This window comes from Panthera leo, chromosome C1 (genome assembly GCF_018350215.1).
Source record: "Panthera leo isolate Ple1 chromosome C1, P.leo_Ple1_pat1.1, whole genome shotgun sequence".
In the NCBI taxonomy this organism is placed as follows: domain Eukaryota; kingdom Metazoa; phylum Chordata; class Mammalia; order Carnivora; family Felidae; genus Panthera; species Panthera leo.
In genome coordinates this window covers 27,867,670-27,886,867 of record NC_056686.1, presented here as the reverse complement: position 1 = coordinate 27,886,867, position 19,198 = coordinate 27,867,670, and the positions used below count along the sequence as shown (strand labels likewise).

At 55.4% G+C, this 19,198-nt stretch overlaps 1 protein-coding gene across 4 annotated transcripts; it reads left to right on the top strand.

The window, feature by feature from the left end:
- The first annotated feature begins 5,018 nt into the window (after positions 1-5,018).
- CSF3R (colony stimulating factor 3 receptor) lies at positions 5,019-18,731 on the top strand. 4 transcript variants are annotated; one of them, XM_042951577.1, is made up of 18 exons: positions 5,019-5,171; positions 6,245-6,299; positions 8,251-8,334; positions 10,282-10,350; positions 10,447-10,743; positions 11,663-11,786; positions 11,936-12,123; positions 12,953-13,122; positions 13,237-13,390; positions 13,483-13,562; positions 13,989-14,196; positions 15,175-15,363; positions 15,742-15,843; positions 16,470-16,616; positions 16,731-16,871; positions 17,108-17,201; positions 17,444-17,522; positions 17,940-18,731. In XM_042951577.1, the coding sequence occupies exons 3-18, from the start codon at positions 8,271-8,273 to the stop codon at positions 18,417-18,419; spliced, it is 2,586 nt and encodes an 861-aa protein (XP_042807511.1). In that variant the 5' UTR covers positions 5,019-5,171; positions 6,245-6,299; positions 8,251-8,270; the 3' UTR covers positions 18,420-18,731. The 4 variants fall into 4 exon arrangements, with proteins under 4 accessions (XP_042807511.1, XP_042807510.1, XP_042807512.1 ...); XM_042951576.1 differs by having other exon boundaries at positions 5,020-5,171; positions 17,441-17,522; XM_042951578.1 differs by lacking the exon at positions 10,282-10,350 and having other exon boundaries at positions 5,021-5,171; positions 17,441-17,522.
- Positions 18,732-19,198: the final 467 nt, after the last annotated feature.

Here is a 19,198-nt window from a genome sequence, read left to right as displayed (position 1 = left end):
GGCTGGTTTTGAAGGGCTTCAAAGGCCGTGTGGAAGACTTGGAACTTTATCCCACGGGCAGCGAGGCACCAATGGAGGGTTTTCACTCGGACAGTGGCCAGCCGGGATTGTGTTTTGGAAGAAGCTCTCCAGCCGAGTATAGCAAGGGCGGCGTCCCTGGAACTAAGGTGGGGAGACCAGGCGGAGGCTGCCGCAGTCATCCCAAAGAGCAAGGACAGTGGCCTGACTCCAGCAGTGGCAGTGAGATGGGAGAGAAAGGACCCACACAAAGGGGTGACAGGCTAGATGTGGGGCATAAGGGACAGCAAGGAGGGCAGGCCGAATCCAGGTTTCCAGATGCCATTCACCAGGACAGAAATTTTCAGGGAAAATGTGGAGGGGCCCAGTGTGGGGCACGATTAGCCTGGGGTGGTCTCTGGAGTATCGAGGAGCTGATGGGGATCCGAGAGGCAGGACCATCCTGCAGTCAATGTCACTGCTGGGTCTAGAAAGCAAGCCGGTTCCTCCTGTTACCTCCTCCTTTCTCTCTGATGGCCTCCATCCACACTCTTCCTGCTCCCAGGCTTGATGCCTTTGCTCTTGCCCAGAGTACCCCTTCCTCCTCTGCATAATCCCACCCACCCTCCAGTTCCACCTGGAGTCCCAGCTCAGTTTAAGGGCCGGAGCGCAGATCCACAGTCAGAGGTGGGTGGGGTTCAAAAGAGAGGCAGAGAATATAAGAGAAGGCGCAGAGACCAGACTCAGAGCCCAGCTCTGCTGCGAGCTGGCTGTGTGACAGGGGGCAGTCCCTTGCCCTCTCTGGACCTGTTCCCTAACCTTTCAGAGGTGAACAAGGAAAGGTCCTTGCCCCAGGAAGCTCAAGGTCTAGAAAGCGCCGCGAGACCAGGGATTTGAGGTGTACTGAATCCCTTGGGCACGCAAAGCAGGAAAAGGTTTATGGAGAAAGACTTAGTGGTATTTTCTCCGAGCCATGAAGAATGGGTACAATTTCAGCAAGTGGAGATAGAGGCAGGAGAGGGCCCTCCAGGCAGAGAGAACGTTCCGAGCAAAGGCTGGGAGGCGCAAAATTCAGGGTGTGTCCAAGGAAGAATGAGTGTCCAGATTCTGGGGTTTTTTTGGGTTTGTTTTTTTTTTTTTTTTTTTTTTTTTTTCTGAGTCAACAGCTCGGGCCCTTTTTGTAAGCAGGCAGCCCGAGCCTGGCAGCCTCCAGTAAACACCTATTTGCACAATCGAGGTCACACACAGGGACGTGTTTGCACAACGACCTGTTTGCACAATCTCAGCCGACTGCTATATTCCAGCCAAACCAGGCCCCGGCGGATGAGCATAGCCTCTACTTCCGGACACTCACCCTGGCTGGCCCACCGGTTCCTGCCCCTCAGGAACAGGCTGCTCCTTGACCCACCCCCTGGCCCCATGCACAACAGGCAATAACAAACTGAACCGATCCGACCCACAGGAGGGCCGCCCTCGCCAGGGCTCCCTGACTGGGCTTTCCAGCCCTCAGAGGTCACTGTCTGATGGAGGAGGGGGCCCTCGCCCCAGCAGGAGAGCTGGAGGAGGAAGTATCCACAAAGCAGACACTAGGTGATGGAGGGGTGGACTCCACATGTGTCTCGTGTTTTCCAGCTCTCACCAGAGTACACATTTATTGAGCCTTTACCGTGTGCCTGGCTCTGTGCCACAGGCCTCACGTGCATTCTTTCGCCAGTTTCGCCATAAAGCAAACGCTACTATCCCGATTTTAAAGACGCTGAAACCAAGGTTCAGAGAGGTTCCACACCTTGCCCGGGGTCACACAGCTAGTAAGTGGCAAACCCGAGCAGTCTCCTCAGCCCCTCTCTTTCTTGACCTCTCTATGCTAATATAATGTCTCTAAAGTCTCTCGCCCTGAGGAAAGTTCTTCCTTAAATCTAACTTTCATTTCAGCTGCTGCAGTTTTGTTTCCTGGTGCAGGTCCTCGGTGGAGAATGGAGCACACATGAGCAGGAAAATCCTGCTCTGAAACACTGAACTGTGCAGTGATGGGAAAAGGAAAGGAACTTTACTGAACACCTACTACATGCTAGTTAGCACACTGGGTTTCATGCCTCCCATAGCTCAGTTAATCCTCCCAAAACCCCTGGGAGGAGTTATTCTCTCTGTGGCAGATAAGGAAATGGAGGCTTGGAGAGGGAGTTTCTGCAGTCCAATAGATCCTCACTGGGAATCCTCTGTGCCGAGGCTGGAGGTGGAGATGGGAAGAGGGTTTCTGCCCTCAAGGAGTTCACAGTCTAATGGAGGAGGCAGACAGCCAACAGCCCACAGCAATAGTACAGGATCGCCAACGAGGGAGGGCACCTGACCCAGCCCAGAGAGGTGCCCAGCGCAGGCTGGAGGTCTGAGCGGGGTCAGAGGCTGGACTCAGCCAGCCAGAGGCGACCAGGGGCTCGGCAAAAGCAAACACAGAGAGGTGTTCCAGAGCCCGGGGCAGGCAGGAAGATGTAAGCAAATCCTACACGACTACAGCCGGAAAAAATGTGTCTGGGGAAGCGGAGGCAGATAAGGCAGGAGAGGGAGGGGGGGCCAGCTGGTGGGGTATCTTGATTGTCCCGTTAAGGAATTAGGGTGCGTCATAGGGCCTCTGAAGAAAGGGGACTGGCATAGTCACCCGTGCCTGCGTGTAGGACCGCTCACTCTGCCAGGTGCTGACAAAGGGTGGAGTGAGAGAGCCCAGAACAGGGGGCCCGCGGGGAGGCTGGGGCACGCCCAGGTGAGGGGTGGGGAGACCTGACAAAGGCAGGGTCAGGAGATGAATTTCAGAGCTGTGGACAAGCCCAAGAGCTCCATAAAGGCAGGAATGAAAGCTGCTTTTGGTCACCATTGTACCCCCGCACCTGTTCTGGGAGCATGTTTTCTGAATGATGAACCGAAGGCCCGTTCTCCTTCATTAAGGACTGGTTGGATGTGGGAGTGTGGAGAAGCAGGTATGAGGAAGGATTCCTAGGCCCCTGGGGTGGGTGACTTGGGAGGAGTGGGAATGGTGATATACTCTACCAAAATGAGGCATGTGAGGATTGGGGGCAGGTTTGGCAAAGTGGGGGGAAGATTCATCCATTCAGTCATTCATTCAACAAAAATGTGTTGAGGGCTCACTAGATAGCAGGCAGTGTTGAAGACAGTGGAGAAAAAGGTTTGAACAAAAGAGACTAAAACCCTTGCCCTCGTGGAGCTTCCATTCTGGTGGGGGGTGGAGAAAGCCAATGACAGTGAAAAGGGATATGGAAGAAAAGAGAGATAAGAAATGAGGGGGGTCAATTTTTTAAAAGGGTGGTCAGAGAAGGTCTCACTGAGGTGATATCTAAGCAAAGACCTGAAGAAGGGGAGGAAGTGACTCCTGTCATTATTTGGGGGGAAAGAATCCAAGCAAAGAAATAGCAGGTGCAAAGGCCCTGAGGCAGGAGGGAGCCTAACAAGTTCAAGAAAAAGGGAGTAGCTGGAGCAGAGCAGTAAGGGAAAGAACAATAGGAGAGGAGCCAGGGAAGGAATGGGGCCCCCAAGGGTTGGGTGAGGCCTTGCAGATCATCGAAAGAACCTGGACTTTGACTCTGAGTGAGATGGGGGCCATTGGGGGTTTGAGACAGAGGCTGACGTGAACCAACTTTTTTTGGTCAGTATCACACTGGTTCCTGACGGTACAATAGACAGGTTGGTGGGGGACAAGGATAAATGGAAATAGGGGACCAAGAAGGGGACTATTGGAAGGATCCAAGTAGGAGAGAAGGGTGGTTTGTCCTGACTGGTATTGGTTTAAGTGATATTTATATTTTCCAACTTTTTATCATGAATATATTGACACACAGAGCCAAGCTGAACTGTATAGGGAATATCCGTCTACCTGGGATTCTGGTTATATTTTGAAAGAACAGTCCATAGGATTTGCTGAGAATGTGGGGCCTATGGGACATCTTGGGGAGGTTGCCACAGACAGTTGGGTATTTCCATCTGGAGCCTTGACTGCAGCCCAGGTCTGTCCCTCACCCCAGACTCAGAAGCCCGCTTTTTTCTAAAAAGGATCATATGTTAGGGACACTCTCCTAGTCAGTTGGCACCTAATCTTATTGGGTCATAAATCCAACAAACTATGAACAGTCTGAACCCTCCTCGGAAAAATGCACAGAAAATTATTTGTAAACAGTTTCGGGGGAATCATGGATACAGACAATGGAAGACGCTAAATTTAGTCTACTTCACTCAATCAAAAAATGTTCAGGGTAGCAGAATGCTTGAGAGTAAACCAATTTCTTTTTTTTTTTAAGCTTATTTTTATTTTATTTATTGAGAGAGAGAGAGAGCATGGGAGGGGCAGAGAGAGAGGGAGATAGAATCCCAAGCAGGCTCTGCACTGTGAGCACAGAGCCCAATGTGGGACTCGAACTCACAAACCGTGAGATCATGACTTTAGCCGAAATGAAGAGTCGGACGCTTAACCGACTGAGCCACCCAAGCGCCCCGATGAGTAAACCAATTTCAAGTGAGCATATGAAGGCTGAGCCTCACCAGCTCATCCCCTTATTTTGTTCCCAGAATCCCCATTTCTCCATCGCCTGTCCATGGTGAAAAATTAGCAAAGAGGGGCACTGTGAGTAAGGTGCTGGGTCACAAAATTTCCTGTAACCTAGAAGCTGCCGCCTAGAGTACTGGGAGGATCAGAGCCCCAAGGCTAGAGCCAAAGGGGCTTAGAGCCGAGCGAGTCTTCGAGCCAGGGTCTGTCTCTGACTGATGTTCCCCCAGGAGTGGACCATGGGAATGGCACACAGGCGGGTTGAAGCCTGGGCCCTGGCCAGCCTCAAAGCTTTGAGGTCAGGAAATCCGGAGGCAGGGGAGAGGGACACCGTTGCCACATTCCCCGGCCCCTTTGAGACCCCCAAGGCAGGAAGGCTGCCCGGCCCCACCGGCTTCCCTCCCAGGCTCCTTCCTGTGCCTCAGCGACTGACAGCGCAAGGGAGAGAAGGAGGCCGGGCAGGTGTTGCAATCCACAGCTCCTGGGCCTGTCACAGACTGAGCCATTAACGACAGGGCTGGGGAGAGAAGCCGGCCTGCGGCTGTTTTCAGGAACTTGCCCTCAAAAGGAGAGCAGAGACGGTTCTCCAGGGCGGTCCTCCAGGCGGGTGCCCGCTGCAGGCTCCAGCGTGAGTAGGGGATCCCCAAGGAGGGCTGCATCTCCGGCTTGACGAGTCCCAGGTCCACTCTCCCCCGAGCTCTGCCAAATGCCCGTATGCAGGCCTGGGACCAGGGCTCCTGCCTTTCGGATTGGTCCCTGGGAACCAGGAGCCCTGGACACTGAATGTCTTTGACCAGGGCTGCCTCCTTTTGGGGGTAAGGGGTGTGCATCGGGGAAGTCATAAATAGCCGAATATTTCTTTGGGGACATCAAGCTGGGCTCGGGGAAGGACACAATCGCCATCCCTCTCCGCGTCCCTGTCTCGGACCCTGTGTCTCAGCCCGTCCCTGTCTCCCCTGTTTCTGTCTTCCTCCCCAGCCCCTCCCTGGCCTGGGCTCTGGGTCTCTCTCTGTCTGACTCAGAGTCTTGCTGTGCCTTCCCCCATCTCTTACATTTTCCTCTTGAATCTTAAACTTTTTTGGGGACCTCTTGCTTCTCAGCCTTGAGTGCTGGGGTCTCTGGGTCAGCGTCCTTATCTCCTGGGCTCTTTCTTTCTCAGAAAGAATCAGTCCCAGATTCCTTCCCCCCAGAAAGAATCTCCATGTAGGAGAGTAAACACAACAGGGGAGAGAGGGTGTGAGCTGGGGAAGGGAGAGCAGGGGAGAAGGCTGAGTGCAGGGAAAGGAGAGGAGAGCAGGAAGACGTGGGTGATAGCAGTGCCTCCAGGAGGCAGCGGGTTCGACTGGAACTGAGCGGGAGAACCGGGCAGATGGCTGGAGAGAAGGCGAGACTGGGGTCCCAAGGAGCCACAAGTAGGGAACCCAGAAATGGGGCTCTGAAGCCATGCCGTATGACACGGATCAAAGCAAGGTGGCGGTCCTGGGGGGCGGTGACCACACAGCCTATAAGCGGGAGAGGAGGCCAGGAGGGTTCTGGATTCCATGATGCAGTGCCCCGCTTCATGGCCCGTGAAAACAACCGACGGTCCCCGAGGGCTTCTTCTACGCAGGCTCTGCGCTGAGCGCGTTCATCACAGACCCTCTCAGTGCATCCTCACTACAGCCCTGAGAACGGGGTGCTGACGTTCTCCCTCTTTCACAGATGGGGACGCTGAAGTTCAGAAAGGTGAAGTAACCTGTCCAAGGCCACAAAGCTGGTAAGTAGCGGAGTCGGGGCTGGAGGCTGGTCTAACTCAGAGCCGGACTCCCCACTTGTCTACATACCGGGCCCCAGAGAGTGAGACCACGCTCCAACAGGCCCCAGATCACTCTCAACACTCTCAACTGGGGTAGGGGTCACCCAGGGCTGCAGTGGGGGACCAGAGACTGATGTCAGACATGCCGACACTCAGCAGCAACCCAGGGGGAGGATGCCCGGCCTCTCAGGGTGGGGTTTGGCTACCCATTGTGGACAGGAGTCAGAGGACAGGGATGAAGTGGTATCTCACTGGGCACAGGCTGGGCCTTATGCTGATCCTTGCTAGGGCAGCAGGGCTGGGGTATGATCAAAAGCACAAAGAAATGGAAACCAGTGTCCCAAAATCTGGGCCCAGGAGGCTAAATCTTCCCCAACAAGTGTGTGGGGCGGGGGGGGGGGGGGGGGGGGGAAGGCAGGGCGGTTGATGCTAATCAAACTGGTATAATGTAGTAAGAAAGCTGCCGACCACTGATTAGTAGACCAGGGTGCTCTGAACAGTGGTGCGGGTTTCTCACTGCACAAAGCTGCCCAGCTAAGGAGTAAGTAGAAGCTGAAATCCAGTCTATTCTTCAGTTGCCAGTTCTTAGTGTGAGCCTGCATCTGCCCAGAGGAAGGGGCGCTCTTTTCCTGATTTGCAAAAAAGTGACTTACGGGCTAGCAGTCCCTTGGCATCCTGGTACCGAAGTGTATACAAATAGCCCAGGGGTTGGGGTAAGGCCCCTGCCTTGGGTATCTGGAAAGTTCTTATTCATACCCCTGCCTGGGAGGAAGAGAAAAAAGGAGAGAAGCTTTCCCCCTTCTGAGCACAGGGGGTCTGCTGGGACACCACTTACATGCATGTGTTCCTATATGTACACTCAGCTAGACAGTGATTTCCACTGACCTGCCACCGAGGGTGCCAATTAGTGCTGAAGAAACAGGTGCCTGGCCCCAAGACCCCAATGGGAGCAGAATGGAAGGTTAGGCTAGAAGCCCGCCATGGCAGAATACCTTTGGCATACTTCCAGAAACAGAAGCTGGAGGCTCCCAACAGGCAGGCACTGTCGCCAGGACCACAGGGCACCTGGCCCCAGAAAACCTCCAGAGGTCTATGCCCAGAAGCGGGGGTGCATGGACCCCCGTGTCCTCCCTTTCCCACCATCGCCACAGAGGCCAGCCTCCCCCAGGTGTAACCTAACAGCCCCTTGCCTCAGCTACTCCATGCAATTATCACTTTCCGCCAAGGGGCGCCTCTGACCTTTCTGGCATGGCTCACTCAGGAGAACATGCCTAGTGCTCACGTGTGTGCAACCTGGACGTGCCAGGAAGTTAACACCCCAAAGAACAGCCCTTGACTGATGGGGGATAGAAGTCAGTAGATGAATGTTCCCATCCTCCCTCCTGTTCAAGGGATAAATTGTCCCTTGGGTGGATAGTTCTGACGTGTGTTCTACACGGCTCCTCGGAAGGTTCCAGCAGGATGGAGCCCCAAGTCTGTGATACACCCTTATGTCGGCTTTCCCTCCTTACCTGTGATCATTCTCCCCACCCCCTCACTGTTCCTGGGATCCTTCCTATTAAACTACCTGTGTGCAAGCCCAGCTCAGATAAAAGGGAAGGGGGAAGAATGCTATTCCTTGACGCTCCTGTCCCCGCTCTCTCCTGGAAGGCAAATAACAACAGTGGCAGTCACTCACACAGTCATTTCCTACATGCCAGGCACTATGCGAAGCCCTCGTCTTGCACCATTTCTTGTCTTCCTCCCAAAGCCCTTTGCAGTATAGGCTGTTGTTACCTCCATTTTGCAGACAAAGAAACTGAGGCTCAGAGAGGTCAAGTCACCTGGCCAAAGCCACACTGTGGCAGAGCAAGGGTTAAGCTCAGCTCTTACTCCGAAGCCCATGACCTTCACCATCCCCCTCTACCTCCAGGTGAGCACCAAGTTGGCACTATGGTGGAGCTGGGAACCTGGAGCCTGACCAGAGCTGCCCTGATTATCCTGCTGCTCCCCAGAAGTGAGTGTGGCCGGGGATAGGGGTGCCGTGGGGAGGGAGAGGAGTCACAGCGAGAAAGACAGAGTGGGTGGAGGTGGGAATCATTTCCCTGCACTGCCACACTGCTCCTGGGGTTCCCAGAGAATCAAGGCTGGGCCACAGATGTGGGGTAGCCGGCTCCCACCCACAGAACTCTGCGGGAAAACCACCATCCATGAGGAATGGTGAGCGGGCCTGGGCTGGTCAGCCTGGAAAGGGCTGGGTGACCCAGGCCTTGTCTGCAAATCTCTGCCAGGCTGTCAGAAGGAAGCTCTGAGTCCCCTGCAGGCTTCGTGGGCAACAAAGAGATCAGGGTGGGAGCCACAAGGAGGCAGGATTCATCCTGGAATCGGGAAGCCCAGGCAGAGCTCCCCAACTATGGAAACTCTATCTTGAGAGGTAGAGAGCTTCCCATCTCTGGGGATATGCAAGCCGAGGCCAGGGTTGACAGGGAGGCTGTGCAACAGGGGCCAGCGCACTTTGCTTGATAGGACTATGGAGGCCACATACAGTCTCTGTTGCATGCTCTTATCTGTTTTCTGTTCTGTTTTCACCCTTTAAAAATGTAAAACCCACTCTTCGCTGGCAAGCCATACAAAGCAGGCCACCCTCAGCCCTGCTGAAAAGGATGCAGTGCCTGGAGGAGTTCTGGAGTGCACAGTTTTGCGAGGTCCCCTCCAGTCTGAAATTCTGAGTCTGTGAAGTGATGGGAGCCCCACGTTGAAAGTCATGAACTTGCTTTGTGATCCTGGGAGAATCCCTTCTCCTCTTAGGGCCTCAGCCTCCTCATCGGCAAAACAGGCCCAGGAACACATGACAGAGGAGAGGAGGCATTTGGGGGGGGGGGGGGCAAAGTGCAGCGCTGCCTTATCTGTTTAGACAAGAAATATTCACTGAGAGCCTACTCCGTGCTAAGCTCTGGGAATACAGTCGTGAGCCAAACAGCCAAGGTCTCTGGCCTCACGGAACTTCTGGCCTGATCTCTGGGGAGACAGACAAACAACTAACCACACGGCTCCGTAATTAGGAAGGATGAAAAGAGCTTTAGGAAAGTTCAGGGCACTTGGCCTGGTCTGGTTGATCAGGCCCTGGTCTGGTTCCCCCAAGATGCTAAATGTTAAGCAGGTGAGAGAGAGGAAAAAAAGAGCCCCTGAAAAAGGAACAGCAGGGTATAAGGATCTGGAGATTGGAGAGATCGTGGCATTTTCAAGGAATAGGAAGAAGGCCAGAGTGACTGCCGACGAGAGGGGCTGGTCTGAGCTAGAACTGGGAGGCGTAGCATGGACAAGGCCAGGAGGGCCCTGAGAAGGACCTGGGTTTTCATCCTGATCGTGGTAGCAAAGACATTGATGGTGCCTGGCATGTCATTACATCTAATCCTTGCAGCAACATGAAAGTAGGGACTATTTTTCATCCCCATTTTACAGATGAGAAAATTGAGGCACAGAAAGCCTCGGTAACATACCAGGATCACACAACGAATAGGCAATAGAACCAGGCTCTGAACCGAGACGGTCTAGTTCCAACATCCATGCTCTTACCCACCGCACGGCTGCAGTGCTGAAGCGCAGTGATCCGGAGGCAGTAACACAATCAGATCTGAATTCGGAGAGCTGGGGCTGTGGGCTGCCTATCATTCCAACCACCGCTTTCACCACCTTTGGGGAGGGTGCCGCAGGGGGGACCTGTCTCTGTCCTGCGGTGTGCTGCAGCTGGCTTGCGAGACCTAAGGGTGCACATTTCCTCCCAAGTTCACATTCAGTGATGTCACACGGGTGGCCGGAAAATCAGTCTTGGTGGGAAATATTTACACCAGGGAAAGCAGCCCATACTACAAATCAGGATGTGGCTTTCTTGTACAGTCAGTTGATAAGCATTGATCAACACATCATTTTCTCTCTCTCTCTCTCTCTCTCTTTTGCCCCTGAGAGCCCCTCACCGTCCCCATAGACATTCTCCCCTTTCCAGCCCCCATAACTTCGTCGGGGAGGCAAGAAGGTAAGGGCCCTGAGTCTAGGAGTCCAAAGACTTAGCTTTTTGGCCCAGCTCTGCCAGGCACAGGGGTGACTCATGGCCCATTCTCTCCCACCCCAGGCCTGGAGGAATGCGGGCACATCAGCCTCCCAACCTCCACTGTCCGCCTGGGGGACTCCATCACAGCCTCCTGCACCATCAGCCCCAACTGCAGCCACCTGGGCCCGGAGTCACAGATTCTGTGGAAGTTGGGAACACAGCTTCAGCTCGGAGAGAGGCAGCTGCGTCTGGCAGATGGAAGCCAGGAATCCACCATCACGCTGCCCCCGCTCAACCGCCCGCGGGACCTTCTCTCCTGCTGCCTGCGCTGGGGCAACAGTGTGCAGATCCTGGACCAGGCTGAGCTGTGGGCAGGCTGTAAGTCCCTGCGGCCGTCTACCCACTCCGCCTCCGTGCCCTCCTGCCAACACGAATAAGAGCTAGGATTCACCGAGCACTTGCTCAGTAAGCACATTATGGGCATGGTATCAGATAACCTTCCCTACCAGCAAGGAGTGCTCTTTTTTTTTGCAGATGAGGAAACTGAGGCTCATTTGGTGAGGGGCACAGGCGAATAAGGATGTGGCCGAGATTTATATTAGCCGGCGTGGCTCTGAAGTCACTGTAGTAACCACTACTCCATACGGCTGCCACATAAGCCCAACTACCCAGCCACTGGAGGGTGTGCCCAGGGAGGACACACTTTACCATCTGGGCCTGCTCTCAGTTTCTCTGCAACTCAGTCTCAGCCCTCTGCTCAAACTGAGAAGCAAGGAGACGATGCCAAGCCAGTGCATGAGGAGAGAACTAAGACCAGGTTTCCTTGTTAAGAGTCACTAGGAGTAGAGCAAACACTTACACAGCACCTGCCATGTGCCAGACATCGCCCTGAGCGCTTTGTACATAGTGAGTCACTCAGCCCTACCCGGGGGGTAGGCATATCACCATCGCCCCGTTTTACAGATGAAGAAACTGAGGCACAGAGCGGCTAAATGACATGAAGATCACAATGGCTAATAAATGGCAAACCCAGGATGAAAACCCAGACCTACACGGTCACGGTCAAAGGGGGCCGAGCTGAAGGGGTTGGAGGCTCTGTGATGCCCGCCCTGTACATGCCTATAATTTGACTTGCCCCAGGGATGCCCCTCCAGGGTCACCCCGAAGGAGGTGAGCGAGTAGACAAGGTGACCCCAGAGGGAACAACCCCGAGCAAGGAAACGAAAATAACTGGTTCCAGTCAGAGCTTTCTGAGTGGCCCTACTCCAAGCCCTCACTCTCCCCACCCTTCGTGCAGACCCTCCCGCCGCGCCCCACAACCTGTCCTGCCTCATGAACCTCACAACTAACAGCCTCATCTGTCAGTGGGAGCCAGGACCCCACAACCACCTGCCCACCAACTTCACCCTCAAGAGCTTCAAGTAAGGAGGGGTCTCTGGCCCCGTTCCTCTGGGTCCTGGGGTGGGGCATGGGCGGGAGTGGGGCTGGGGGAGCCAGAGGCAAACACGGGAGGGAGAAGGGAGCCTCGCTTTCTTCTTCTGCTAGACACCCAAGCCTGGCCTATTGGCAGGAGCCGGGACAACTGCCAGACCCAAGAGGACTCCATCCTTGACTGCGTGCCTAAGGACGGAGACAGCCACTGCTCTATCCCACGCAGATACCTGCAGTTGTACCAGCACATGGGCATCTGGGTGCAGGCAGAGAACGCACTAGGGACTGGAAAGTCCCCACAGCTGTGCCTCGTTCCCATGGATGTTGGTGGGTGACGCTGGGTGTGGGGGAGGGGAAAGGCCCCCACAATGGGCAGATCCACAGAGGCACAGAGAGGGACTCCCAGACCCAGTGACAGACAAGGAGATCCTGGATGGCCTAGAGATAGAGGCAGACGAGAGAGACAGAGACGAAGTGGAATGCAGATGGGGACAGAGCTACGGAGACACAGACAAACAGACGTGGGAGAAACACCAAGGCAGGGAGACACGTTCTTTCAGCAAGCTTCTTGAAGTGCCCACGGCACACTAGGCAGGCGTTGTTCTAGGTGCTGGAGACCTGAACGAAATATCAGAAGTCCTGCCCTTGGAATGTTACGTTCTAGTGGGCAAAATAAATAAAATAGAATGTCAGGCAACCAGAAGTACGAGGAGGGAGTTAACACAGAGGGGGAGGTGGGGAAAGCCGGGGGTGGGGGACAATTGCTCTTTCAGTAAGGTGGTCAGGGGTGGCCTCACTAAGAAGGTGACATTTGAGAAGATCCTTGAAGGAAATGAGGGAGCAGGCTGCTGGATATCTGAAGGGTAAGATCTCCAGGCAGAGGGAATGACGAGTGCAAAGGCGCCGGGGCAGAAGGATGAGACAGAGACCTAGGGAGAGACAGACACATATATACAGACAGACCTCCAGAAACATGATGACATGGAGATGAAGAGACACAGAGAGACAGAGAAAAAAAGAAGCAGGCTGACAGAGACCCCAGGGGTGGAGACCCCAGGGCAGAAAACGGAACAACGGGCAAAGAGAGAAGCAGGAATAAGGCAGAGCCCTATAGGATGGGGCAGGGAAGGTTTCTGACAACCCCTCCTCCTTACAGTGAAGCTGGAGCCCCCCACACTGTGGGCCCTGGCCCCCAGCCCTGAGGTGGCCCCACCCCAGCCAGGCTGCCTGCTGTTGCGCTGGGAGCTATGGAAGCCGAGCCTCTACATAGAACAGAAATGCGAGCTGCGCCACCAGCCACAGCTCGGAGAAGCCAGCTGGGCCCTGGTGAGGTGGAAAGCAACCTCAAGAGCCCGGAGTGGGGGTGGCTGAGGGGAGGGTGGCTGAGCTGGGCCTGAAGGGCACAAGGATCCAGGCTCAGAGCCACGGCCATCCCACCAGGTGGGCCCCCTGCTCCCTGAGACCCTCCAGTATGAGCTCTGTGGGCTCCTCCCGTCCACAGCCTACGCCCTGCAAATGCGCTGCGTCCGCTGGCCCCTGCCTGGCCAGTGGAGCGACTGGAGCCCTAGCCTGATACTGACCACCGCACAACAGGGTAAGTGGGTGGGGAGGGGCCAGGAGCAGCCATCAGGACAAAGTCCAGCCTTCGGGGCCCTCCCTGAGCCCCTCTTCCTGCTCCGTCCCCAGCCCCCATCGTCAGATTGGACACATGGTGGCGGCAGAGGCAGCTGGACCCCAGGACTGCGGATGTGCAGCTGTTCTGGAAGGTGACCCCTTCTGAAGGCCATCCCTCCACCCCTGAGACTTCTCCCAACCCAGACAGATCCCTGTGGGCTGGGGCTCAGGACTCCAACAGTTCTGGGAGGTTTGGATGCATTTGTATGTGATCTGCATGCACTTTGCATGCACCTAGGAAGCTGGGTAGCACCGTTCTGGAGAGACTACAATGTAGGACTCACCTATGGCAAAGAGTCAGCTCAGGGAATGGTTAAGTGCCAACCTGCTCCTTCCTTTCCTCCCTCCTAGGACCTGGCATGGGGAACAGGGAAGAAGGAAGGGAGGGAGGAAGGTTGGCTCCCAGCCTGTGGGGGCTCAGTTCCTATGACCCACCCACCCCATCTAGAAGCCCTTCCCCACTCAAGATGAGCCGTGCGCCCCCACCCCTTATCTTCTTCTTCCTGTGTCCACCGCAGCCAGTGCCCTTGGACAAATACAGCGGGCAGATCCAAGGGTACCTGGTCAGACCACCAGGCCAGACTGGGGCAGTCCCAGCCCTCTGCAACACCACGGAGCTAAGCTGCACCTTCCACTTGCCCTCGGAAGCCCGAGAGGTGGTCCTTGTGGCCTATAACACAGCCGGGACCTCTCATCCCACCCCAGTGGTCTTCCTGGAGAGCAGAGGTAAAGGGCGCTGGCGGCTAGTAGAGTGTAGTGGGTGAGCACGTAACGTTCAGAGGCTAGACTGCCTGGGTTCACAACTAGTCCCATCACTTGCTAACAGTATGACCCAGGCAAGTGACCCCTGGCCTCGGTTTACTCACCTAGCAAAGGGGGACAATCCAGTGCCTACCTCAAAGCCCTGTTGTGAAGGTCACATCCATTAAGACATGTGCCTGGCACCACGTTCCCGCTCAGTATGTGTTAGCTACTCTCATTATCATCAGCCGGAACCAAGTTAAGCTGGTGGTGGTACCACACACGCTCCCATTCACTCACACGCTCACAAGTGCAGACGCTCATAGACACGCATTTGCGTGTGCGTGTATGCACGTGCCTGCACGCGCGCACACACGCGCACACACACACACAGTCCATTCTGCCAAAGAAGATAGGAAGAAAGCCCTACATTTTCCCGGCTGGAACACGGTCCCTGCGTTAATTGCTCATTCTCAGGGGATCGGCCACCACCACCCCCAGGTTCCCCTGAACATGGGTCCTCACAAGGTGACACCAGCGATAACAAGAGCTCGTACTCCAACTTATGAGCCGCATGACCTTCGGCAAATTACTTAACCTGTCTCAGTTTTCTCCTTGATAAATTGGGGCCAGGGTAGCGCCTTCCTCCTAGGACTCTTAGCGGACTCAGTAAATTCACACGTACCAAGGCCCATAGCCGCACAGACCATGAACTACACAGCGTTAGCACCGATCCCTGTCAGACACTCCTCGGCACGAGGCACTGTGCCAGGCTTGTTCTAGGCATCATCTCATTTGATCTGCGCCAGGACCCTTACAGAGGAGCAAACTGAGGTCCTGATGTTGACTTACTCAAGGCCACCCGGTTTGTAAGTAACAAAGCCAGGATTTGAACCCAGGCTTCTGGCTCTGGGACCCGCATTCTTCTTGCTTTTGCTCTCTCACCTCCTACCCTGTCTCCAGGCCCACCCCTGACCAGGCTCCATACCACAGCTCGAGATCCCCACAGCCTCTGGGTGGGCTGGGAGCCCCCCAGCCCTCGGCCTCGGGGCTATGTGATTGCGTGGGGCCTGGGTCCCCCCAGCCCCAGCAGCAGCAATATGACCTGGAAGATGGAACACAACGGAAACATTTCCAGGACGCTGCTGCAGGGTGAGGCAGGCCTGGGGACCTGGGAGGCAAGGAGGCAGTGTTTGTCAGGCAGAAAGCAAGGGGCAGGCTGAACCCCCCTACAGAAGAAGCAGACTCCCCAGTCTTTCTTGGCTCTTTAGTCTCGTCTCATACCCCCAGAATCAGGAAGTTCTTCCCCCAGTCTAGCCAGATCCTCCCTTTTCACAGCCCTGCCCTGCCACCTTCCTAGCTCTCCTCCTTTTCTGCCCTTACGTCCATCAAATGATCTGAAGAGATAGACGAGGCTAGCCCTGCAGCACAAGGCCTGGGTTATTCCCCACTGGAGGTCTGAGGTTAGCTTCTGATCATCTGCAGAGGTTAGCCCCTCACCAGGGGGCCTGCCCCATTTTCGCTCCACAGAGAACATCAGGCCCTTTCAGCTCTACGAGATCACCGTGACCCCTCTATACCAGGACACCGTGGGACCCTCCCAGCACATCTATGCCTACTCCCAAGAGATGGGTGCGTCAGCCACCAGGCCCCTCCCAGAATCCTCCCCTCTCAACGCCTGCCTGGGACCCCACAATCAGGACTATGAGGGAACATTTCCTTCCTCCCCCACCTCTGACCCACAGGAGACCCTCTCCCAACCCTAAGGTGACCCCTGGCTTACAGTGGACCCCTGCAGCCGGACAGAAGTCAGAAACTGGGGTGACAGAAACTGGGGAGTGAGTTGGGCAGAATTCACGAAGCGAGTCTGGCAAAAATCAACCAGTTTCCCTGAAAGAAATCAAGTGTCCTGTGTGGCAGAAATTAGAGAGAAGGCCCGCCATAAAGTCAGAGAGCGAGTGGCAGAAATCAGATAGTGAGCCCAACAAAATCAAGCCTGGCAGAAATCAGGCGGCAAGGCTTTGGAGTCAGAGAACCAAGTGCAAATCCTGACTTAGCCACTTATTAGCAGTCTGTGGAATTCAGTCAAAGGTGCTGGCAACATGAGGCTTGGGCATGGGTCCCCTTGGACTCTCTTCTCCCACTCCCCGCCATAGTGTGGCTCAGTTCTGGGCTCTGGGGAGCCACAAGATGTCCAGCTAGGCTCTCCACTCTTCCCTGCTCCCCGTCAGCCCCTGCACCTCTCTCTCTTCCGGCAGCCCCCTCCCACACCCCAGAGCTGCATCTAAAGCACATCGGCAAGACCTGGGCCCAGCTGGAGTGGGAGCCCCAGGCCCCTGAGCTGGGGAAGAGCCCCCTGACCCACTACACCATCTTCTGGACCAACGCTCAGGACCAGTCCTTCTGTGAGTCTCTGCTCAGTACCTCACAGTCCCAGAAGGCCTGGGAGGGGACGCCCAGCAGCCTTGGAGGGAGCCTCGGCATCTGGGCCCAGGCTGACCATTCTCTTCTACTCCCAGTCACCACCCTGAATGCCTCCTCCCATGGCTTGGTCCTCCACGGCCTGGAACCTGCCAGCTTGTACCACGTACGCCTCATGGCTTCCAGCAAGGCCGGGGCCACCAATAGTACAAGCCTTACTCTGATGACTTTGGCCCTAGGTAAGGAGAGCAGGGGGCTGGCCAGCCAAGGCTGTTGGGAAGGTTCATCACCCAACGGATCCCTCATTTTGAGGCCTTGCCTGGATCTGCTAGTCTGAGGGAGGAGACTGCGCCCAACCCATGAAGCCCAGGCTGAGGGAGGAGGCCCATTCCTGCCCTCAGAGCCCAATCTGAGGGAAGAGGCCCAGCCCCACTTGCATGCACTCTAATCTCTTCTGGCTTTCCCCTCACCCCAGAGGAGTCTGAGCTGCATATCCTCCTGGGCCTCTTTGGCCTCCTGGTCTTGCTCATCTGTCTCTGTGGGGCTTCCCGGTTCTGCTGCAGACCCAGGTGAGTCCTCTCAAGACACCTACCACCTAGCTACCCCTTCCCACAGGGAACTGCAGGCTGGAGCGGGACTGTCCAGGTCCCTCTTTGCCTTCCCAGGCGTCGGGGCCCATGCCTGGCTCCAGCCCTGCACCACCTCTCTCTGTACTAGGGAGCCTTCAACTGCTAGAGCGGGTGGGAGAAAGGATGGCAAGATGGGAGGGGGCATGCCTGACCCAGCCTTCACCTGCCTTCTTCTCCAGCAGGAAGAATCCCCTCTGGCCAAGTGTCCCAGACCCAGCCCACAGCAGCCTGGGCTCCTGGGTGCCCACCATCATGGTTGAGGTAAGAACCCCCATGGGAGAGGGAAATGGGGCCGGGGGCGCTGGCCCAGGCTCAAAGTAAAAGGAACCTCCCCCAAGGATGAGTCTTCAGGCCTTCCCATCACTTCCTAGCAAGGTGCCCTCCCTCTGGAGTAGAGCAGATCCGAGTTTGCATCCCAGCTCTACCCATTTCAAAGCCTCAGCCATCTCACTGTGAATTGAGGTGAATCTCACACAGAATCATTGGAGACATGCACCGAGCTAAGTCTGAAGCCCATAGCACGCGTCAGGAATGTATGAGGTGCTTTGCAAGTGTCACCCTTTGGGCTCCAGCAGAGAGCAGCAGGAATATCCCCACAACTGGCCCACCGCAGGAAGGCACAGTGGCTGGGATGACTACGAGATAAATCATGCCCTCACCCCACGTCCTTGTATCCAGGAGGCCTTCCAGCTGCCTAGCCTTCGGGACCCCGGCATGCCACCCATCACCAAGATCACAGTACTGGAGGAAGAAGAGAAGAAGCCGGGGCCTTGGGAGTCCAACGACAGCTCAGGGACCTGTGGCCTCCCCACCCTGGTCCAGGCCTATGTGCTCCAGGGGGACCCAAGAACACCTTCCACCCAGCCCCAGCCTCCGTCTAGCACCAACGACCAGGTCTTTTATGGGCAGGTGCTGGGCAGCCCCACAGGCCCAGGTCCAGGGCACTACCTCCGCTGTGACTCTACTCAGCCCCTCCTAGGGGGCCTTACTCCCAGCCCCAAGTTTTATGAGAACGTCTGGTTTCAGAACAGCCCCCTGGGGACCCCAGAGCCCCTCGTCCCAAACCAGGAGGATGATTGTGTCTTTGGGCCACTGCTTGACTTCCCCCTCCTGCAAGGGCTCCAGGTCCATGGGGTGGAGGGGCTGGGGGGCATCTAGCGCTTCCTGGGACCCCCGCCCAGGCCTGCCTCTTGAAAGGCCTGGGCCATCCAGAGGAGAGGAGAATATCAGTAAGCCCACCATGAAAAAATCATCTCGTCCCAGAAGGGCAGGAAGACTACCAGTATCTCCCTGTCTCTGGTCCCCAGCATCCTTCCTCCACCTCCCAGGCCCCATGGGCTGACCCTGCCTCTCACTTTAGTGGCCAGAGAATGCTTCATCCAACCCTGCCCACTAGCCTTCTGTGTTTAATTCCTGTAATTTTAGTCTCTTAAACCGGTTAAAGGTTTGGTTTGTTTTGGTTTCGAGAAACTCTTGAGTGTGCCTGAGTCTCTGTTCTTTTTCTTTTCAGGGCCCTAGCAGTGATGGGGGTACTTATCAGAACTGTTCGTTTGTGTATTCTTTCCTTCGCTCATTAATTCCACCAGCCCACATGTAGCATTTAGGTCCTGTGCTGGCCGCAGGGATTCAAAAATGATTTGGCTCAGTCCACCCTCAAAGGACTCCCATTCTAGTGGTGGAGACTTGAAAACTGGCCATTAGGGCACAGTGGCCAGAGTTATCTTGTGAGGGTGGGGGTGAGGGGTCACAAAATGCTATGGGATATGGGGAATACACTTCAGAAAAGACCAATCCCTATTGGAAAAATATAATTAAAAACAAAATCTCCTGGGTTGCCTGGCTGGGTCAGTCAGTGGAATGTGTGACTCTTGATCTCAGAGTTGTGAGTTCCAGCCCCATGTTGGGTGTAGAGATTACTTAAAAATAAAATATTAAAT